We start from the raw sequence: 25,303 nt of genomic DNA, 5'->3' as shown, positions 1-25,303 counted from the left end.
TTCATATTAATTTTCCCCTACTCGGTGGGAACTACACCTGTGTGTCCCCTGAAATAGAGCTATGCCTATAGCTCAAAGGGCATGACATGTAGATACTAGTTGGGGGAGGTTCACCATGACAGATAACCAGCACATAGACATGACAGGTAAATGTTCTTTTGGGAGGACCACAATGTGGTCTTCTACACTCCAAGTACAAGGCATGTTACAAGAAAATCATTGAACCTTGTGCAAGGTCAAGGCATGGATATGTGTCTGGAAAGGCTGAGGTGAGAGACACAATATGCTGAAATACTGACCATTAGCACAGTGCTGCAAAGATGTGGCCATTTGTCTTTGCTGTTATCTGACAATTGGAAGTGTCACAACATGACAACAGACAAGTATACAACCATCAAATGCATGGAGGGGCCAGATGCTGGAGTCAATAATGAAATGTGACATGCACATGCACAGACAGACAAATGTAACTGACATGCGTACATGATTTGTCATGGACGAACTTAGCCCGATATGACTGGAAGCTGTTCACCTTCTAGGAGATATGTTATTACTGCAGGCCCCATGAACACACAACATGAGCATCTGGATAAAGGTAAAACAAACAAGGGTCTCAGGACCAGCTGCTTTGGCAGGGTGTTTTGCAACGCCATCATTGCTTTGTGCTAAAAGACACAATTACAGATGTGCTGAGGTCATTGCACATCAAGACCTAGCACAAGATATTGCCTGCAACAAGACCACCACAAGGTAGACCATAACACCAGAAGTGGCTGGCAGAGGGTGGCTCAGTTCTTATCAACTCTGGCTGGGAAGGCAAGCAAACCTTATACCTTAAGCCCATGGACTGTGAATTGACCTATGGAACATGCAGAGTGACAACATACAGGGCAACAAACATATATATTCAGGTCATTTGTGGCCCATTTCATCTTTGTCCATCCATTAGGCAGGTAGCAACTGACCTTCTTTTGCAGATCATAGCCGCTGACTATACAAAGGGTTCAAATGGTGTGGACACCGAAGCCATGGTCAAAATAGAGGGCCCCTAGGCAGGGTAATAGTTTCAGGGTCCCCGACCCCCAAGCCAAGAAACCATTCAGTGTTCTATTAGCAGCTATCTTTCCCAGTTACCACAACAAACACAGTTTAAACCCTGTCGGTTATACTATTTTTCTTCTTTACTTCTACAATTATTACGAATATTTGGTTAATTTAAAATTAAAGGGTTTTTTTTTTTGGTTTTATACAGCTTTAATAACACACTCATATTCATGTGCAGCAACCACGTGATTCCTTGCACACAAGTAATGTGTGAGTAAATCAGAATATGACAAAAGATAAACTATACTTACATAAAAGTAACTAAAAGTAACAAGTTACTTTAGTTAGTAACTAGTAATAGTAATATATTACTTTCTTAGAAAAGTAATAAGTAATAGTAATGTATTACTTTCACTTAAAAGTAACTAGTAATAGTAACTTATTACTTTATAAATAACTAGCACAACACTGTAAAGTACATAAGGAAAGCTGGTGGTGGAATATAGAAGTCCAAGAAGAATCAAAAGAATGGAGGAGTGCACGAAAGTAGGAGATAGAAAAGATGGACCAGGGCTAGGAAGGAATATTGAAGATGCAAAAACCAAACGGCTGCAGGTACACTGAGGTGCCCAAAACACACAACAGCAGCAAAGTAAATGGCACCAAAGTTACACACTGAAATCAGTCACTGTACTTTATTGCAGAAGACAACGGTTAGCCACAACTTAATGTTGCTTCATCAGACCACATCACTACAACTGATGCTTGTTAAATACTAGGACAATTTAAAGAGATATTACTCTACCAATATAAAAATATATATCGATATCCATAAGAAAATGCATAAAATATATAGAAAGGTGTATTTACACACAATAATATTTAAAAGGGGGAATGTCATCCTGATGGGTATTAAAAAATATATATATATATATATATATATATATATATATATATATATATATATAAGAAATTGTGATCTACAAGATGTAAATCATACATGAGCTCTTATAGTGCTGATACAAGTATACCTTATGATACAAGTATTGATAGAAATAAGTTTAGAATAGTGTTTAGATTTGCAAGTGACATCAATAAGTATACAGAAATTATTAAAAAGAATTGGCACTTATTACATGAAATACCAGGTTTGGGAAAAAATCTCTCAAACAGACAGGGCACCTTCCCGTGCAGGAATTGTGCTGCTTGTCAGCATGTCTACACTAAAAATGAGTACATTCATCCTGTGAAATGTTTTAAACTTTATACGAACAATTACTATGATTGTAAAAGTGTCGATGTTGTTTATTTTTGTTTTTGCCAAGCATGCCATGCCTATTATGTAGGCAAAACAAATAGGAGCTTTAAAGAAAGAATGTTAGAACATATAAGGGATATACGGAACCAGAAGCAATCAAATGCTCTAGCTAATCATGTCCTGAATACAGACAGTAGTCATTGTTTTAAAATTTTAATCTTATAACAAATAGTAAGGACAAACAGAGGTGGTGATGTAGAAAACCACACTGAAGAATTAGAACAACAATGGATCACTAAATTACAAGCAGATAGATATCCTGGTTTGAATGGCTGCACCTCATAAACACTAAATATGAGTTTTTTATATTTTTTTTATTGTACTATTATGGTTATATGTGCACAAAATGTGCGTGTGTGTGTATATATATATATATATATATATATATATATATATATATATTTTTTTTTTTTTTAACCATCAGGGATGACATTCCCCCCTTTTTAAATATTATTGTGTGTAAATACACACCTTTCTATATATTTTATGCATTTTTGTTATGGATATTGATATATGTTTTTATGTTAGTGGAGTAATATCTCTTTAAATTGTGATGTCATACTAATTGTCCTAGTATTTAACCAAGCATCAGTTGTAGTGATGTGGTCTAATGAAGCAGCATTAAGTTGTGAAAGTGCTTACCGTTTGTCTTCTGCAATAAAGTACAGTGATTTCCAGTGTGTAACTTTGGTGCCTTAATTTACTTTTGCTAGAAAGGAATATTGGTTGGCTAACAAAGAGCCTAAGAGAGCAGTTGCAATAGCAAAGAACAACGCATCAGAGCCACTGTACCATCTTCTTGAAAATAAGTCAGTAGATGGCATAAATAAAGTATAGCAGGTTGCAAGGCAACGACAGAAAGACAAAGAAGATGCTTAGACACCCTTCATAAGAGATACCAACAACAACCTGCTCACCAGTTCACCAGACATCAAAGGCAAATGGAAGGAGCACTTCTATTAGCTTCTGAATGAAGAAAACCCCACAAAAGCTGTACTGCCCCAGATAAAGCCTACTATGAGAGATGAGGAGGAGCCTACCATAGAGGAAGTAAGAACAGCACTAAGGAAAATGAAGTCAGGGAAAGCAGCAGATTTAGATGAGGTCACAGAAGATATGGTAAAGATGCTGGGTGAGCTAGAGGAGAAATGGCTCCTGAGAGTACTCATAGCAGTGTGGAGAGAAAGGTGTATACCAGATGACTGGAAAATAAGCATACCAGTGACAGTGTTCAAGATGAAAGGGGACATTCATAACTGTGGGCAGTACAGAGATACAAAACTCTAGTTACATCACATGAAAGTATTGTAGAAGATGACTGATAAATGAATACATATAGTAGTAGAAAGTAAGAGCAGTTTGGATTCAGATCAGAATGCAGCACAATTGACCCAATGTTTGCAGTGAGGCAGGTAGCTTAGGAGAAGCTAGAGATGAGGACAGAGTCCAAATGGGCATTCCTAGACTTGGAGAAAGCAAATGCATAGGTCCCAAGAAAGCTGATTTGGGCAGTCCTGCGGTGGTTTGAAGTGCCAGACACACTGATAGAATTAATGCAGGCCATGTACAAGGACCCAATAACTCAAAGTATGAACAATGTTCAGTCTCTCAGAAGAGTTCCTAGTGGGAATGGGTGTGAATCAGGGTTTAGCACTGAGTGCACTGCTGTTCATACTGATGATGGACTACATAGTAAACAAGTCAGAGTGAACAGATGAACAAAGTTGCTGCATGCATATGATGTATGGTACAGAAACCTGGGCAATAAAGACAGAGCAGTTGAGGAAGCTAGAGGTGATGGAGATGAAGTTCCTGAGATGGGTGGTAGGATGCACACTGTGGGACAGATGAAGAAATGAGGACATAAGAGCAGAAGTCAAAGTAGCTCCAATTGCAGAAAAGGTCAAAGAGAACAGATTATAGTGATTTGGGCACATATGCAAAAAATCAGCGGACAATCTGGTGAAGAAGATTTAGGACAAACAGGAAGAAGACAATAGGAAACAAGGGCATCCAGCAAATAGGTGGATGAACTGTGTGAGAGAAAACCTGTGGAAGTTGAGCATGATTGTTGAAGAAGGCAGGAGACTGGCACTGAATAGAGATAGATGGCGACAGTTAACACAACACATGTGGAAAATGAGGTTGATGATGATGATGATGGCGATGATGAAATAAATGTTTTATAAACATGACTGTATTGATAATTTGCATGCGGCCATGAAAAGTGGTAATGTCATCATTCTGTAAATACAAAACATGAACAAATGAAATGGCATATGTAAAGCTAGTCTGTTTAGGCCATGTTTGTGATCCTCAGTAAAACAAGGGTAGGACTGAACTGTGGATAAATTTATTCTCTCACTCCAAAAGTCTTTATTGCACCTGTGGAAAAAAAGACACATACAGTGAACCTCCTGACATGAAGTGGTCACAGACATTACTTGAACTCACAGATGTCCTATTTCTGTTCTTGTATGATGGTTGATAATGTCTATAATGTGAATTAGCTAAAGAATTAGACTAGAATGGATAAGCTTTTCATGTTTTTTTCTCTCTGTCTCTCCCCTTCACCTGTATAAACACATTTTATTTAATTTATCTGTAGGACAGAAGCACTGTTGTAACCTACAACTATTCCTGACAGTTTGATGGCATTCCTAGGCACAAAACTAGCCTAGAAATGTCATCATAAGTCTCCATTCCATAAATCTTCTACCAATCACTTTATGTCCTACAGGAACCCTCCAGGGAATGCTCCTCCTGATGAGGTAACACATTTTTAGTTCCACTTTGATTTACTTTGAAGTGCTACGCTTAGTCAGAAGCTTATCTATTTGACATTTTTCAAAGCAGTGATCTCTTATGTTTCTTTCCAGGAGGGTTATCTCCTAGAAATCCACAGGGAAAGCAGATCCCTAGATACAGAATGGTATTTATCTTTAAATGACCACTCTTGTTGGGTATGACTACCAGTGGTTCTGGTTTATTATGATAACTAGTGACTCAATGTTCTTCTGACTACCAGTGACCATTTCATTATGACTCCAGCTTGTTATGGCTATCCATTACTCCATTCAGTTAGAATAACAGTGATGTCTATTTTAATGACTATCAGTGACTTCTGGAATTGAAGGTGGAACAATGCAATATATTTTGGCAGCCTTTATCACCAACCTTGTTTGTGATTTCTTCTGTACCAAAAATCATTAACAACTTTACATATATATTATGAACTCAATTATATATGTAATTATGTCTTATCATTATTGTATGTTTCATACCATCATCCTTTGAAAATGAATGTCTTAAATGATCGTGTTTGACCCTGGGTACTTCAAGAGTTATTGTGTTAGGCGCATCTGAAAAGAAAAATAAAACAAAATTAATAAACAGTATGCTGACTTCATCTCTATAACTACTTCCCTAGGAAGACACTTCAGAAAAGTCTGTTTCACATATGACTAGCTCATTCTTAACACAGAAGTGGCTCAACAGGTGGCCAACTTACTTTTAATGATAAAATATCAAAAGGTTGCAGGTTCTACTACCAAGCTATGTGCTTGGGCTCATTTTCAATGCTGATAATGCAGTACAGCATAACATAGGCTGAATTTCAAAGATGTCAACCTTCGGGGGGAGAATTAAACTAAGGTCCCATGTTCTTGAACTGCACCTCAAGTTGATTAAAATATCCTAGAGGCCTCATTGAAAAGAGCAGGGATAGTGTATTATTACACTTTTGTAGTGCATGGAGCGCAGTGATTACATTCCCAAATTCAGAAAAAAGACAAAAAAACATTAAGTCATGTGAGACGGACCTTAACAGTTGTTAAGCATGTCATGCTTAAGTTGTTAAGGTCAGGTCTAGTGCTAGGCAGTCAAAGCTGCAAGTACTGACCAGTAGATGGCAGCAACAGTACTGCTGTCTCAATGGATAATGTGTCCCTTCCTCTTACAAACTTAGAAAGTAGCTAGAATAACTGAATGTGTTCGCCAGAAGTGTTTTTTTTTAAGGTGCAAACTCTGAAACTTAAATGTATGTCACTATTCAGTGTGACTTCAGTCCTTCATGATTTGTCAGCCATGGACTTTATGAGGAACAGACCAACAAATGAGGTAAAAATCTGTACATTCTGAGAAAATCTGGACCATTGAAAGCCATGAAAGTTAAGTGCCAACATAACAGAAAGAACAGAAATAATTACATTCCCTTTCTGACAGTGCCTCCTAAGTGCTTTATGGCTTTGAAAGCTGTCAAAACACTTAGCCTTTTTTTCTTTAACTAGTAAGTACATGGAGCAGGTGAAGCTCCATTTTCCACAAAGAATTATGTTCGGGTCGCCAACCATAACCTGTTTATTATGTGCTCAAGACATGGATGTCAAGAAATGAACCTCGAGAGCTACAAGGACATAATCCTCTGTTATATGTACATGTCAACACCTATTTAAGGAAAATTAAAAACACTATGAAGAGAAACGGAAAAATGAAGAAAATTAAAAACAATATTAAGGGAAAACAAAATAAATAGAAAAATCAAAATCACATTTCTTCACTATCTCTATACATTTTCCATGTCTTCTCATTTCTTTATTACTAATACTGAATATAACTTATTTTCCCACTGTTCTATTCTTTGTTGTATAACACATCTTCACATCTACCTTCCATATATATCAAATGCATGCTGAGAGTATTATGTTATGCCCTGGCTTTATGTCAGAATAATCCTGGAAGATATTATCCTTCTAACTTCCTCTAGACTCTGAATCTTTAGCCTCCTTCCTGTTTTTTTTTCATATACCTCCCATTCATTTACACTAAAAAAAGAAACCATAAAATCACACAAGTTCAAGTTTATATAGTTCTTAAATTCCTAAGCACTATACTGCATAATAAATGTTACACATGAATATTATGAATGAAAAAATAACCAGAAAATGACAGCAAAATTGCATTAAATTAGCATTGAATAAGCTTTCAACAGAACTAGATGGTAAAACAAACAAAACACTTGATAAGTAACAATACATCAACAGTATAATAACAATTATGCAACAAACCATCACAAGTAATATATACTTTTCCTGTAAGCAGTATTGTCCATTTTAATAGATGACATGGTTTTAAGTAAACAATAACATAACTGGCACACATAGTAGATATTAAGGGCAAAAGAACAAAAAAAGGCATAAAACATAGCAAAACAGCCATGAACTCAAAATCCAAAAAGCCCACCATGCAGTTCAAATTTCATCAATAAGCACCCTCCCACCAAGGATGGGCAAGTCCATCCCTTCCTTCAGCTTTGCCAGTCACACAAGCCGCTAAATGAACCCACATTGCTAGGGCAGTAGTCAGGGTCACTGGAGAGGCTACAAATAGCACATTTTCATAAAATGATAAAACTAATCCCATCTGCAGTTCTAATGAAAAGTCTCTGGGTCAATTTCAGAATGAAAGTCAAAAACATGGCATAACATAACCAATTGTTGCCATCTTACAGCAGGGGTCCAAATGGAGAAATGATAAATCAGAAAGCAAAAGAGAGTAGTATTGTAAGAACTGAATTTGTCCTCAAGTCTTGGTGAGTACCTTCACAAGGTGGATCCTGTTTTTCACAAAATCTCACCAGGACAACACTGATATATAGACTGCATTTTATATAGCATATATTATGGACAGTAGTAGGTTAAAAAATAAAAAAGATAGCTAAGTGCACAAGACCAAGAGGAAAAAAAGTGCCCAATCCTGCTAGGTGCACAGGTTCCAGGAATGGAAAAAATGACACCTCAAGACACGGAAAATGGAAACATCCCTACAATGGGACCAGGCCAGGCCCAGGGGAAAAATGGTCCCCCTGTTATAGAAGACAGTAGTAGTTTGCAAAACTCACAAAAATGATAGGCCAGAAAAGAGCCATAAAGACAATACAGTGGACTTTTGAGGATAAGAAAGAAATTATGTATTGTTACTATTATGCAAGAAGACCAGAATTTCCAGGCAGAAGATATACAAAAAGATTAACAGAGAAATTAGAGAAAAGAAAAATACTTGCACAAGAAAAACTGTTAGAGGCTTCAAATAAAAGAATTGTGTTCATTAATACAACAGATTTGTGAAAAACATTATATAGAACAGCAAACATTGAGTCGTTTTGAAAAAGAAGTGACTAAGGAAGTGATAAAATATAAAGAACAAAATCTAGAGACTTTTGAAAGGTATAAAAAAGAAAAAAAAAGAAATATGGACATGGGAAAGAAAGAGAGATCTGATATGCTGAAATATTTATGCAAAGGGAAAAAGCCAAATTAATCAATAAAAAAAATCAGCCCCAAAGATATTCAAAGAGAAATACCGGCAAAGGCATCCAGATATGGAAAAATTCACAAAATCACAAAGAGGGAATGTAGAACAGAAGATTTGTAAAATAGAAGTTAAAAAATAGAAGCTGAACTTATGGAATACCTGCAAAGTGAAGGATTTATTGTAGAAAGTCTAACACATGTTATATCACAATATAACTGGAAAGGCTCACCCAGACTCTGCTACAGTTTGCTGTGAGGGAAAGGTTTGTTTACTTTTTATTTGTTGCATTTTGTATTACTTTATTGCCTTTTTCTATTTTGTATACTGTGATTTGTTTTCTTTACACTGTGTTTTACTTGTATTCTGCTTTTAACTGCATATTAAAACTTGAAAAGAGACCACAGCTCTGTCTCTTGTGAGGCAGACAGAAAGTTTTCCCACCCTCCGACCCAGTCAATGTTGTGTTCTTAAACACCAATGTCTTTCTAGTTGCCGGCCCCTTATGTTAATTTGACCATATATCTCATTTCCTCTCTGCTTTTACTGGCTAGTGTGAATAAGCACAAAATTATCATTTTGTGAAATCACTCCCCTTCAACTATTTAAATTTATTGGCCATCCTACTGTATTCTATAGTACCAGAATACAAAAGTGACCACCCCCTTTCAATCTATCTTGCTGTTTTAAAAATAGTGACTCTCCACTAAAACTTAACTTTTTTGACAGGTAAAACGTATGTTAACTACTTTCACATCTAACTCCTCTAGTGCACACTGCAGTGTCGAGGATAAACCATTTTTTTTCATCTTACCTTTAAGCATCTATTGCAAGACCACTACTTATTGGAGAGATCACATTCTGCCTCTCAGTAGTCATCTTGAGATTAGAGCTTCTGTTTTCTACTGGTGAGAGAAGGAGCGCAGTTACATTTCCTGGTGACTGCTGATCATCAGAAAACTTAATAACTGCTTTATAGGTGACAGCTTGGAATCTGTGCTTATATTCTGATCGGGTCTATATTACATGATTTAAGCTTTAGGTAGTCGAATACCTAAAGCTCGATCACTAAATGTCGAAGTCCTTAAACCACGAACGGCAGTTCCATACAGGGAAACAATTTGTTTGGCTGTTACATGGATTTTGCCCTTTCTACAATGTGGAATGATCTTGAAGTTGGTATATTTAGTTAGGGTGTGTGTGGGGGGCACAGACCCCCCCACATGATTTGTGTTTAATGTTTTCTTTTTTTTTTTTTTTTTTTTTAGTTGGGACAATGGCATTGCTTCCCTGTGTGGAAACTGCCATTCACGGTTTTGGGTCTTCGACATTTAGTGATCAAGCTTTAGTTATTTGACTACCTAAAGCTTCAATCATGTAATATAGACCCTTCTGATCCTGGTGAGAGTAGGAGCAGAGTGCATTATTTCATGGCTCTTTCTGGTTGGAGAGTGAGTGTCTGTGCTTAGCGTACCTGAGTGGTCTGGTTGCTATTCGAGGCATCTACCAGAAAAAGGTTACAAGCCTGCAGACCCTTGTATCATCTGGGACAAGACTGTGGATCACCAAACAGGCTGTGGTCTGCTTCTCTTCTTGGGATAGGTGCTAACATTTTGCTTCTGGTGAGAGAAGAAAGAAAGGAGTATTGTAACCCAACAGAGTGAAGCTGTGCTGAGACCAGCATTAGTAGTAGCCATTCATGCGACTCCCCTCTTTTCATCATTCTTGACAAGCTAATTTATTTTTTCAGTAAGTACTGCTTGACTTCTTTCTAACTTCAGAATATCTGCCTAAATACTTCATCCTTAAATTTTTAGGGTCTATGTATTAGTTTCCCCTCAAGTGTATGGCAGTGCTCTGTACAGACTCAAACACATTGAGTGACATTTTTCCTGTAAAAGGAATATATAAGGAAACAGCTCCAGTACTTAGTAATAATGGCCATCCCTCCTGGCGTGTCTAAAGGTCAGTACCCTCCTGTGCTTTCTCCTATTAACCTGGTGAACTTGGGCATTCTGAGGCAGTGTAGTAACTGCCTCATGTACACGGACAACCCCCTCCTCTTACCTCCCAACACTCAGACTTGTGAGAGATGCACTTATATATCCAAACTGGAAGCCATGCACTCTCAAGCCAAGACCAGAATAGCTGGTCAAGAAGAGAAGGTCAACACATGCACCACACCACATGCAACACATAGCCCTCCAGAACACCCACCATCACAGCTCTCACATAAATCACAAACCACACACCCACATTTGTGGAAGTTCTCAATAGAAATCTACTCAAACAGCAGAGACCTCCAAGGCAGAAATGCACTCGACCACCACAACACAGCACAAACCACAAGACACATAGCTCACCTACACAATGTGCCCCTCAACCTAAGCTCCTAAGGCAAAACAGCTTGCCCAATACACTAATCATAGCTGACTCAATAGTGAGGCACACTGATGTCCCACTCACTAGGTTGAATAAGGAGAAGGTAACAGTCAGTTGTCTATCAGGTGCCAGAATCCGACACATAACACACACACTCAGATCACTCCACAACAAGTTCAAGTATGACTCTGTCACTGTCCATGTGGGTGTGAATGACCTGAGATGCACTTCCCTGGACTACATGAAAAGAGACGTGGAGGAGCTCTTGGATTATGTGGCCCAGGCAGGTATGACCCTAATCCTGAGCAACATCCTACTGTCACTCATAACGATACTACAGTAAAGCAGAAAATGATTGACTTCAACAATTGGCTAAGTTTCTGGTGTCATTCTAAGGGGATCTAGTATCTGTCTACTTGGGATGACATGATTGACAGACCTTGATGCTTTGCCAGAGATGGCCTGCATCTGTCACCCCTAGGTTTCTGGATACTGGCTAAGGCTCTTGCTACCCCATATAGTGACTTTTTAGGTGATGTTCCAAATATCAAATTACCACCATAACAGTTATAAATAAATGCAATCTGAGGGTCATGCTGCTCGAGGCTAGAAGTCTAAATCTCAAGATGCACTTGCTCAAAGCACTCCTCAAAATGGAGAACATCGACATTTGTGCTGTAATGGAGACCTTTTTTAAAGCAGCAGAAAGCACCCCTGTGCGCTACCAGGCTATAACTCATTCCAAACCTTTTGGCCCCAGAACATGGACTGAAGCTCCAAAGGCAGTGGTGTCTTCATATTCATAAAGGATGTTGCACACCTCCAGACTAGTAGCCCAGCATAACACATCTGAGATACTTCAGGTACAACTAACATTGGGTAAGATGGTGATTTTGTTCGTAGTCTGCTACAGGTCCCCAACCATGTCCCATGACTCTCACTCCATGTTCCTAAGCACCCTGGAAACTATTAGGGTCCAACCCAACACTCTGATACTAGGTGACTTCAACTACAACTCCATCAACTGAAAAAACTACTCATGCAGCAAAACACTGGCCCAACACTTCCTGGAATTCATCAATTCCAATGCCCTGGACAAGTTTATTCTCACCCCCACAACAGGAAGCAACATCCTTGACCTGGTTATTACAAACATGGACAACCATTTCTCTATACCAATAGTCAGTTCTTCCCTGGTTATATCCAACCACAAACTAATCACCATGGAACTCCACATCTCAACCCCCTCCCCCCAAATGTGTAACCACCATGAAAGACTTCTCCAAAGCTGATTTTGGGCACCTAAAACAGAGTTGGCTAATTTTACAGCACCCATGTCAATGGTAAATAGATGCATGACTGCTGAATCATACACAAAACATGTACATAAATGCATGGAACTAGCCATACCCAACAGAATCAAGATGCTCTCCTCAAAAAAAAAGGAAGCCTATCTGGTGGTCCCCTGCCATTAATAAACTCTACAACAGAAGGAAAAAACTGTTGCAGAAAAAGGTGAAGTCACAAGAGTGGAAAAACTCCCCTATTAGCCTCAACAAAAAGTTGAGATCCCTTATTAAAACCTTTAAAGCCAGCTATGAAGGCAGAATGGCAGCAGACACTAAAAACAACCACAAAGCCTTCTACAGTTATATCAATAATCTCCATGGCAATACCCAGGTTTGCTCTGAGTTACTGCACAATGGTAGCTCCTATACTGGGTCAACAGATATTGCCAACATACTGGTAACAGATTCACAGCCCACTTTACCCCCCCCCCCCCAAGGACCAATCACAATACCAGAGGCACTCAGCATTACTTCAGAACAGGTTAAAGCTGCATTGTCCAAGGCCAAGAATACAGCTTCCATGTGACCCAGCAATATTCTTGGATGTGTTCTACATGAACTACAAAGTGAACTGGCACCATGTCTGTGTGCCCTGTTCAATCACAGCCTCACCTCAGGCTTTATCAAATGGCACACTGCTACAGTCATCCCTCTTCATAAAGGGGGAGTGACTACAGACCCTGGGAATTATCGCCCCATTAGCCTGAGATATCTAATATGTAAGGCTATGGAGCACATCATCATGGACCTAATTAACAAGGATATAAGGAATCACCAAACTCTAGATCCCACGCAGTTTGGTTTTGTGAAAGGTAGATCATGCCTGCTCAACCTGTTTGACTTTTTGAGTCAATCACCAGAGCTATGTATGAGGGTTTGGCAGTTCATACAGCCTACTTCGATCTTGCCAAGACCTCTGATACCATTCCCCAGTCAGGAATTATTGATAAACTCATCAAACTAGGCATCAACCCTTATATGACTAGATGGGTTGCAAACTGGCTCACAGATAGAACCCACAGTGTGGAAGTAGAGGACTCCAAGTCAGACTGATGACCAATCATGAGTGGAGTCCCACAGGGATCGGTCCTGGGTCCTCTGTTTGGCATCTACTTCTCAGAAGTCTAGGCCAACATGGAGGGATTCTGGCTGACCAAGTTCACAGACAATTGCAAGCTGGGAGCCATTATTAACTCCCCAAGTGATGTAGACATCCTACAGAAAGGCCTCACTGAGACCAATGACTGGTGTTGAAACCATGGCCTTATGCTTAATGCCAAACAAATGTGTCGTCATCCCCTTTGGGAAAAACTCAGTTCCCACTAATTACCATATCGATGACAGCCCACTGAACACTGAAGGCATTAAAAGAGATCTGGGGACACAGGTTGACAGCAACCTCTCCTTTGACCACCACATTGCCACTGTGGTCAGAAAGTCCTTCTATGTGGCACATCTCATTACCAAGGGTTTTGCATCTAGGAAGAAAGAGGTCATCATCTCTCTCTCCTCTTCCCTCATTAGGCCAATCATCGAATATAATGCCTCATTTGGCATGTACCTCACTAGACACATGCAACAGCTAGAAAGGCCACAAAAGTACCTCACGAAAAGGATCCTAGGTTTTAAACACATGTCCTACATGGACAAACTCAAAAAACTCCAGCTATTCTCTTTCTTATATTGTCTACTAAGAGGCAATCTCTGTTTGACTTAGAAAGCCATGTCTGACCTATCTCTGTTAGAAATGCTACATCTAAAGAAATCCCAATCCCTACGCATCACAGGCTCCAGAGACCTCACCCTCATCACCATAATTAACAAAACCTGCTGAATGGACAGGTTCATAACACAGAGACTGCCCATGCTCTGGAATAGACTTCCCATACATGTGAAGCAGAGCACCTCACTGGCCCTCTTCAAGAGAAATCTTGATGAGTGGATGGGAAAGAGAAAGTTAACTCCAGGGATCACTCCAGTGGCTCTACTTGATAGAGGCACTGGGAACTTAGGTTGGGTGGCATGATGCCAGGGCACTTCTATGAACTAGGCTTGCAAAGGCTCCAGGGCCATTAGCTTAGTACACACCTATGAACTATGATGGAAAAAGAAGTCCCTCAAGTAAGGAGAAACAGGAAGAGCAGGAGATAGCTGAAGAAAAAATATGGACATGGGAAACAGAAAGTGATTTAATATGGTGCAATATTTATTCAAAGGAGAAAGCAAAACTTCTTTTTCTTCTCTTTTGGCTGTTCCTCTTAGGGGTCACCACAGTGGATCATCTGTTTCCATTTCTTCCTGTCTTCTGCATGTTGCTCTTTCACACCAACCACCTGCATATCCTCTCTCACCACATCCATAAACTTTATCTTAGGCCTTCCTCTTTTCCTCTTACCTGGCAGCTCCATCCATAGCATCCTTTTCCCAATATACCCATCATCCTTCCTCAGCACATGTCCAAACCAATGCAATCTCGCCTCTCTGACTTTGTCACCAAACTGTCCAACCTCAGCTGACCCTCAAAATATACTGATTCCTAATCCTGTCCATCTTTGTCACACCCAGTGCAAATCTTAACATCTTTAACTCTGCCACTTCCAGCTCTGACTCCTGCCTTTTTGTCAATGCCACCATCTCCAATCCATACAACATAGCTGGTCTCATTACCCTCTTGTAAACCTTCCCTTTCACTCTTACTGGTACCCGTCTGTCACAAATCAGTCCTGACACTTCTCTACCCATTCCACCCTGTCTGTACTCTCTTCTTCACCTCCCTTCCACACTCACCATTACTCTGAACTGTTGATCCCAAGTACTTAAACTCATCCACCTTTACCAACTCTACTCCCTGCATCCTCACCATTCCTCTACCCTTCCTCTCATTTACACACATACATTCTGTCTTAGCCCTGCTGACCTTCATTCTTCTCCTCTCTAGAGCATATCTCCACCTCTCCATGGTCTCCTCAACTTGGTCCCTACTCTCAGTACAGATCACAATGTCATCTGCAAACATCATACTCCAAGAAAAGAAAAGAAAAAGAAGAGGAGAAAGCAAAACTAAACAATACAAAAAGAGCAGTAGCAAAGATATTTGAAAAGAAATACAGGCAAAGGCATCCAGATATGGAAAATTTTACAATACAAAAAAAATAAAACAAAGAGGAAAAGTAGAAAAGACTAGTAATGGAGTAATAATGGAGAAGTTAAAGAAATAGAAACTGAGGTTATGGAGCACCTGCAAAGTGAAGGATTTAGTGTAGAAAATCTAATTTTGATAACATTTCAGCAAGATAGTGCAATGGACCCCCAAATTAAGGAGAAATCATTGGAGCAGGAAACATCTGATTAGTTGCCATATGAAGATACTTTGGAGCCTTCCATAGGACACCAGTACAAAAGTTCAGTTTGAGTTGCACAGCAAGGGAAAAAACAGTGACAACTCCGACAAAGTCAGTGTTGTGGAGTGACAGGCCAATGAGTTCCCGTATGAAAGAGCAATGGATGACCCAGGATGAAACTGAAGAGAATGTGACACAGGAAGATCCTCTGGAACTTTCTGTAGAATGCCCACGGGAAATGGAGAACAAAGAATGTGCCCTCAGTTTAGAAGATAATGATCTAAGAGAAGAGTTGATTGATTTAATAGAGATGGACATATTAAGATCACTGAAAGAAACAAATTACAGAAAATCAATAAAACCCAAAAAGTTACAAGTTTGATAAAACAAATGAACACAGTGATTACAAATTGTTACAAGTCTGATAAAACAAATGAACAACACAAATAAATTAATAACAAAAAAAGTCTTACCATAAAAACACAGGGCAGGAAGGGAAAGGAAGGGGAGAAATAAAATCATGGAAGTATCGAACAGAGAAAACTATGAAGCAATTAGGACAAGAAGTGTCACTGTTAGAAGAGTATACAAGAGAGAACAAATAAAAATACTCAGAAAGATAGATGTGATAAAAGCACAGGCAGAAAAACAGAAGATATGCATATAAATATAAAAGAAAAGTACAAAATAAGCAATTTATTAATGACCTAAAAAGTTTTATAAAGAATTGGGACACTAGGCAAAAAGAAGAAATAGATACATTTTGAAGAAATATCTATGAAGATCCTGTGGAACATAAAGATGTTAAATGGATAGAAGCAGTAAAAGGAAGATAAGAAGTTCAAATGTACAGGATATGAAATGGGATGATGTAACAGAGATTGAAACAAAGTTAAGAAAAGCTCCTAACTGGAAAACCCCAGGCCCAGATGCAGTACCTAATTTCTGGCTAAAAGTATTAACATCTTTACATGAAGATTTAGCCATGAGTAAGAACTATTTGTATATGCAGCCCGAACAGACACCAACATGGTTAACAACAAGAAAAACAATGCTCCTATTTAAGATCGAACCTGCAAGCTATCCTAAAAACTATAGACCAATAACTTGGCTTCTGACAACCTATTAACTATTCACTGGAATTGATGCCGACAGAGTTTCTAGTCATTTAGAAGAAAACTCAATCATGACAATTGAACAAAAGGGTAACAAAATAAAGTCATATGGAACAACTAATCATTTGTTGTTAAATAAAGTCATAATGGAGAATTGTAAAAAGGGAAAGAATGTAAGTATGGCATGGACAGACTACAAAAAACATTTGACAATATCCCACATTCAGGGATAGAAGAGTGCTTAAAAATATATAAGATACAGCCTAGACTGATCGATTACATTACAGTGACCATGAAACAGTGGCAAACCACTTTGCAGTTAAGCCATGATAAAGGACAAATTATTATGCCAGGGATAAAAATCCAAAGGGGGATATTCCAGGGTGACTCTTTGTCACCTTTGCTCTTTTGTCTTGTCTTTAACCCATTAAGCTGTCTACTTAACATATTAGGTCATGGCTACAATTTGGCTCCCAGAAAAAAAAACAAAGTGTAAAGACTTCTCATCTTCTTTTTGTGGATGATTTAAAACTGTATAGTTCATCAGATGAGGAACTGAAAGCACAACTGCAAGTGGTCAAAACTTTTTCAGATTATATAAGAATGTCATTTGGTCTTGATAAGTGTGCAAAAGCAACCTTTAAAGCAGGAAAGCTGCAGCACAAAGAAAACATCCGTTTGGGACAGGAATTTGATATAAAAGAACTTAAGCAAGATTCAGTGTATAAATATTTGGGAATTGATAAAGGATCAACAATAAAACATGAAGAAATGCAGCTAAAACTTAGTAAGGAAAATTTTAGAAGGCTTAAATTAATACTGAAAACACCACTGACATCTAGGAACAAAGTCCAAGCTATAAACCAATTTGCTTTACCTGTCCTACCATACAGTTTTGGAGTGATTGACTGGCCCCAAAAGGCATTGGATAGGTTGAACAGGAAAACAAGAAGAATGCTTCATGCTCATCAAATGATTTATAAAAATCAGTGCATAGCAAGACCATATATTCTCCTCCTTCCTACTCCTAAACACTCTTCTCATTTCCTACTCCCTCACCTTCTTCAAAAACAGAAAGTTAACTGTATCCCATCTAACACTAAAATAGACCACTACCCACTTTGAATACACCCCACAACCACACAGCAACATAACTTCATCATCTCCATACCTCATGCCTCACTACCATAGAACAACACATATCAAGTTTCTCCAAAACAAGAAACCTTTTTCAATATCTTCCAAACTTTCCAAACACACACATAGTCACCAACAGCTATTATTCCTTTATGGCGACATTCATCCTAATCCAGGCCCAAACCCCTACCACCACACTATCCCCTCAATAAACCAAGCTACTTATATAAATCCTACCACCAGTCCCAATTCTCTCCAGATAGCCCACCTTAATATTCACAACCTGAATAATAAAATAACCCAACTGCATGCCCTTCTTGACTTATATTCCTTTGATATCCTATGCCTAACTGAAACCTGGCTAAAGGCAGACACTAAGGATAATGACATATTACCACCAGGATATAACATCATTAGACTTGACCATCACATCAAAAAGGGTAGAGGTGTAGCTATACTTTACAAAACTGAACTACGGGTTACCCTACTAGATACCAAACCACCCTCACAAAGTAATAGTGAAATCTTAATCACCAAACTACAAATTAATACAAATAAATCCATTTATATCATTTGCTAATACATCCCACCAGGTAACAATATTAATACCCTTGAAAAATTACTGAGCTGGCTCTCAACCTCCTTCCCTCAGGAAACTATACTACTAGGAGACTTTAATATTGATTGGAATTGTTGTATTTCCCAAATACGCACTTCACACATAAGCCTCTATGGCTTTAATCAAACCATTACCGTCCCTACATGAATAAACAAAACCAGCTCCAAACAGAGCACCCTGGACTGGATTCTAGTTAATAGCAACCCTATGACTTATATTACAGGAACACTACCTGATAATATTAGTGACCATCAAATCACTTTCATCAACAGACAAAAAAGCCCTATCTCCAATAATACACAACTCAGATCTACCAGGAACAAAACTAATTTCAAGCAAGCCAACATCCAATTAGAACTCAAAGCTTGCAATTGGTCTCCCCTAAAATACTTACCTCTTGATGAGGCTGTTTTATACTTTAACAACAAATTCCTCCAAATCCTCAACCATCATGCCCCCACAAGATTAATAAAAACCAGAGCAAAGCCTGCTCCTTGGCTGATCAAAGAAACCAAACAAAAAATGATACTTAGAAATAGGACTTGGGACAAATGGCGATCTACCAAAAACCCAGCTGACCACCAGACCTTTAAACAACTTAGAAACAAAACAAAGAAACTAATATTCCTAGATAAAAAAAAATAACTTCTGGAAATTCCAACACACACAATGTCAAAAACCTCAGAAATTCTGGGCTGGTATCAACAAACTACTACACCCAGGCAATTCCAAAACACCTACTCCTTCTAACCTCACTCAGACTACACCCAATCTAATTGCTGATACTTTTAACTCATTTTTCTCGGACACTGTTACTTCCCTAGCATCAACCTTATCTCCTCAGTCTACTCAAGCACCTCACTCCCTAAACAGTAACCCCCCCCTTTCAAACTGCAACCAGTCTCAACAGATCTCATCTATACCTTACTTACGAAACTTAAACCGTGCACCCCCTAAGCTGACCTCATCCCAGCTGAGTACCTACAAATTGCAGCCAAAGCACTTGCCTTTCCTGTCTCCATTTTAATTAATCGAACCATAACTGAAGGCATTATCCCAACCCTCTGGAAGGTCTCTCATATCATTCCACTACATAAGAGTGGTAACTCAAACGAGCTCTCAAACTTCCGTCCCATAGCTTTACTTTCTCCATTAGCTAAAATCATGGAAAGATGTGTACATAGGCAATTACTTGACCATCTCCTCCAAAACAATCTCCTAGCAGATTGCCAACACGGTTTTAGACCTCATCACAGCACCACCACTGCTCTCTTGTCATTCACTGACCATATTAATAAAAATCGGAATAACAGCTTGCTGTCCTCAGCTCTATTCTTAGACCTCTCTAAGGCCTTTGATATGGTCAACCATACTCTCTTACTAAACATCCTTAAATCTTTTGATTTGGACTCTCAGGCTATCCAGTGGTTTAATTCCTACTTAGAAGATAGACAACAAGCAGTGCTATGGGAAAATCAATTATCATCTCTTCTTCCTATCAAAATAGGAGTACCACAAGGCTCAATACTGGGTCCTCTCCTCTTTTCTATTGTTATTAACAACCTAAATAAGTCCTTTCCACAATCCATCTGTATTCAATATGCCGACGACTCAACACTGATATGTTCAGCATTCTCCCCAGTTGAGCTTCAGACTACTACACAAAAAGTCTTCACAGCAGCTGAAAACTGGTTCCACCAATATTGCCTCTTACTGAATCCCAAAAAGACTAAATTATTACTTTTCACTCCTTCACAAAAGTCATCTTCTTTTACCTTCAATATAACTTCTAACAATGGCACTATAATATCCCCTGACCCAACTACCAAACTTCTTGGTGTCACAATAGACCACAATCTCAACTTTGATTTCCACATTAACTTTACCATCAAGTCAGTCAATAGAAAACTTGGTTCTCTCTATAGACTTAAACCCTTCCTTACCACCTCAGCTGGAAGTACTATAGCACAAACACACCTGCTCTCTACCCTTCTTTATGCCTCACTGATTTTTACAAACTTATCTAAATCTAATTTCAATAAACTAGCAACAGCATATAACAATATAGCCAGATTTGCAACAGGAGCCCCTTTTCGTACCCATCATTGCTCTAATCTTAAACAACTAGGCTGGCTGGAACTACAAAATCAAATACGACTACAGCAACTAACCATCACCCACAAAATCTTCTATCAGCCTTCTAATACCACTATACTTAGTTCTCTTATTACTCCTTATAAAAACATATCTTCCTTACGCTCTGCCACCAAGCTTCTAGCTGCCTCCTATAAATCCAACAAAGCTGGGGACAGTCTGTTCTCCAACTGTACTGCACCTATCTGGAACAAGCTTCCAAGTGAACTTCCTGCAATTACCTCTTTACCTACTTTCAAGAAGCATCTAAAAACTTTGCTTAATTCCCAATGGCTCTGCCCTTGTACTAACCCTGGCTAAACTTTTTTTCTCCTCTACCTTTTCCTAGACTTTCTACTTTTGTTTTTCTATTCTCTATTTATCAATTCTACTGAGATAGACAAAAAAAAGGCACCTATTGGATTTTCTTGATTATGCTTATGAAATAATTATATACTAAATATGAAATAGTTATATACTACTTTCCAATTGTAAAATATTTCCTTTTGTATAACAAGTGTTCTATATTACTGTCTTTTTGTGGAGCTTTTCTCCCCAGGCCTCTACTGAAAATGGACATGCATCCAGCTAGACTAGCCCGGTCAACAAATGTAAAATAAATAAAATAAATAATATATTCCCTGTTCTGAAGGAGGTATGGGCCTCCTTGAAATTGATTACATGTATGGATCTGCAATTGTAAGACTGAATACATATCTGCTGACCTCACAAGACCTAAATGTAGTGAAAGTTTTAAAACATGAGGAGAATAAGTCTAAGATGACTTCTTGCTTAGTTTAGCAGAAGCATTTCAGCGTCAAGCAGGAATGGAAATCAAACCAGAACTAGATAAAAATCAGGCAGGAGCTGAATGTGCCAAAAAACAAAACAAAGACTACAAGGTGAAGGATCAGATGAGAAGGCAAGAAATGTGGAAAATGCATAAATATAGTTGCAAGTATAGAAAACTTTTGGAATAACCTCATGTTGATCAGGATTAAATACAGGAATGATTAAGGAGAGGTGAATTTAAACCAAAAGATGAAAGGTTAATATTGGCAGGCCAAGATAGTGGACTATATGCACATTGGTTTACCAAGTTCATTAAACATGTGGGAGAAACAGACAAACGTAGGTTTTGCAAAATAGAATTGGAAACAGTCACACATCTTGTTGCTGGTCATGATATACTAATGGCAGAAGGACTGTATACTGAAAGGCATAATAATGTGGCAAGACTGTTGCATTGGGGATTATGCAAACATAATATTGAAGTAGCTGAAAAACACTGGAAACATGAGCCACAGAGCATTATAGATAATGATGAAGTTTATATCACGTGGGATTACCCATTACCAACAGTTCAGAAAATAGATGCAAGAAAAACAGATATAGCAGTTTATGAAAAGAAGACAAAAGTAGCATTGATCAATGAAATTGCTACACCCAGTGACTACAGTGTCTTATGTACAGAGACACACAAAGTCATAAAATGCCGGGATTTGCAGGCAGAAACAAGGGTGATGTGGAAGAAGAATACCCAGACAGTTCCAATAGTAGAAGGAGCAATAAGTTTTATATAGAAAAGGAATTTATAGTCGTACATAGATATGTTACTGATGCATGTAACTCTGTACGAATTGCAGAAGGAGTCATTACTGGTTAAAATTGTGAGTACTGCAAAGAGCACTTCTGGCTAACACCAAAGATCAAAACAATACTAATTTCTTGAATTTTAATCATACTTTGACTTTCAATGGGTTCCATTCCTGTCATGGTATTAGAAACCAGAAAGATCTGGAGAAATTAAAAAACAGCAGGTACAAAACCTTTTTAGCACTTCCCATTCTTTTATCTCATCTCTTTCACTTTCTACCTTGTATTTAATTTTCCTTTAACTAGCTAACTATGCATCCATCAGTTTCTTTAAACAATATATTCTTGTTTAGTTTCTTGTTTTCTTTCTTCTTCTCATTATGTCTTATTGTCTCTTTTATATTTCCTCCAACTTTTTACTTCACAGAATTATGATATAACCTATTTTAAATTAAAGATTTATTTCATGGCTAATTTTCCCCTACTCGGTGGGAACTACACCTTGTGTGTCCCCTGAAAATAGGCTATGCCTATAGCTCAAGGGCATGACATGTGAATGCCAAGTTAGGGGGAGGTTCACCATGACAGATAACATAGCACATGAACATGACAGGTAAATGTTCTTTTGGGAGGACCACAATGTGGTCTTCAATCAAGGAGTACAAGGCATGTTACAAGAAAATCATTGAACCTTGTGCAAAGGTCAAGGCATGGATATGTGTCTGGAAGCTGAGGTGAGAGACACAATATGTGCACAGAAATACTGACCATTAGCACAGTGCTGCAAGATGTGGCCATTTGTCTTTGCTATTATCTGACAATTGGAAATTGTCACAGCATGACAACAGACAAGTATACAGCCATCAAATGCATGGAGGGGGCCAGATACTGGAGTCAGCCAAATGTAGACATGCACACATGCACAGACAGACAAATGTAACTGACATGCGTACATGATTTGTCATGGACCGAAGACAGCGGTAACGGCTGGAAATGTTCACCTTCTAGGTGATGTCATTGTTACTGCAGGCCCCATGAACACATGGCATGAGCATCCTGGATAAAGGTAAAACAAACAAGGGTCTCCAGGACCAGCTGTGGCAGGGTGTTTTGCAGCATATCATTGCTTTGAGTAGCTATAAAAAGACACAATTACAGATGTGCTGAAGGGTCATTGCACATCAAGACCACAGCACAAGATATTGCCTGCAACAAGACCACCACAAAAGGTAGACCACCAACACAGAAGTGGCTGGCAGAGGTGAAATAGTTCTTGTCAACTCTGGCTGGGGAAGGCAAGCAAACCTTATACCTTGTACATGGACTGTGAATTGACCTGTGGAACATACAGAGTGACAACATACAGGGAGCAGCAAACATATATATTCAGGTCATTTGTAGCCCACATTTCATCTCTTTGTCCATCCATTAGGCAGGTAGCAACTGACCTTCTTTTGCAGGTCATACTGGCCATGACTATACAAGGGTTCAAATGGGTGGTGGACACAGAGCCATGGTCAAATGGGGCCCTAGGCAGGGTAATGGTTCAGGGTCCCCGACCCCCCAGCCAAGCCATTCCAGTGTTCTATTACTTGGCTATCTTTCCCAGTTACCATAAACACCGTTTAAACCTGTCAGTTTACATACTATTTTCTTCTTTACTTCTACAATTATTACAGATATTTGGATTTAATTTAAAAATTTTATTTCAGATTTTATTGCACAAACAGTGATAGACATTTGCTAAACAAAACAATACAGTCTCATAATGAAAACAGACATAGCATGAGCAACAGTAAACTTTTCTGCCCCTGAAACTCACATTCATTGAAGCAGCTTTAAAACCCACATTCATTGAAAATAATTCTGGCCAGTGTGCCTTTGGGCTGTTTGTAAAGTATGCCCCCCTGCTCACATTTTTATGACCATGCATAAATGTATTTACTCCTTGATTCACCATCTTGATTCTATTAAATTGTAGTCCTTGTTTAATACAGCAATACTTGTTAGTATGTGTGTTTAAATTTGTAGTGTTGAACATTTTCCAGCAATGAAACAAAATGTATGAACCAGTAATGACAAAACTACCCATATCGGAACACTTCAACCATATAAAAGGCTACTCAGACTCACTGTCATTATAAACCATCAATATCATTTAATATCTACAATATTTACCGAAGTAAAAGCCATCTGAATAATTGCAAATTAAAGAGAAGTGTAACTAATGAAGAGATTACTGTCATCAAACAACTTTGCATGTCAGTGCTTCATCTATAAATTCAGTGCATACTGCCCTTGAAGAATAAATTTCCTATTTTACATTAAAAACACACATTGGTGTGCTGGTGATATGCAGTAGGGAATGGTTAGCAAATCAACAAGAATTCATCCAAAGGAGGGCACACACAGGAGTGCAACACCCCCCAACACACACACCTGCTTATGCTGCTTAGCAGTTTTGGCAATCAATCTGTCTGGTGTGGGAAGAGAACCCACAGCCTTCTGCAAAAAAGTAAGTGTGCTACCTGCTGCACCACTGACACTGAGCAGCAGCTAAGAAACTTTATCACTAACATTGACGAGTTTAATCCTTTTTAATTTTCAAACACAACAAACAAACAAAACTAAAGGAGACCTGACAGTGTGGAGGTTTAAGGCACTTGCTTGTCAATGTTAAGGTTCAGGGTTTGTTTCTGAGTAAAGTCACTTAACTAGACAGCTTCCCTAACAAGGGCATTGCACACAGACTCACATACAGGAACATCTCCATTTGCAATCTCATTCCATTTGTAGCATCTCCTGTGGAATAATCTAAAGATCTCTTTGCTTGGCTGCTGTTCTGCCCTATTCTACCTACTTAAAAATCACAGTTTCCTTTCTTAAGATAATTTTCTGACTACATCCTAATGTTGAGGTTTCTGTGGCTACTGATCTTCACAGAAGTCTCCCACCAGGTC

At 38.6% G+C, this 25,303-nt stretch overlaps 1 protein-coding gene across 2 annotated transcripts in view; it reads right to left on the bottom strand.

Moving 5' to 3' along the window:
- The window catches only part of STAP2 (signal transducing adaptor family member 2), a 1,003,160-nt gene that overhangs the window by 104,714 nt on the left and 873,143 nt on the right, over positions 1-25,303 (bottom strand). For both annotated transcript variants that reach the window (XM_044090598.1, XM_044090599.1), the window contains one exon: positions 5,647-5,724. In XM_044090598.1, the coding sequence (XP_043946533.1) occupies positions 5,647-5,724 (78 nt within the window). The remainder of the gene's footprint in view (positions 1-5,646; positions 5,725-25,303) is intronic.

This window comes from Protopterus annectens, chromosome 13.part0 (genome assembly GCF_019279795.1).
Source record: "Protopterus annectens isolate FY-2018-M chromosome 13.part0, PAN1.0, whole genome shotgun sequence".
Lineage (NCBI taxonomy): Eukaryota > Metazoa > Chordata > Ceratodontiformes > Protopteridae > Protopterus > Protopterus annectens.
The sequence above is the reverse complement of the archived record's forward strand: the minus strand, read 5'-3'. Positions and strand labels throughout refer to the sequence as shown.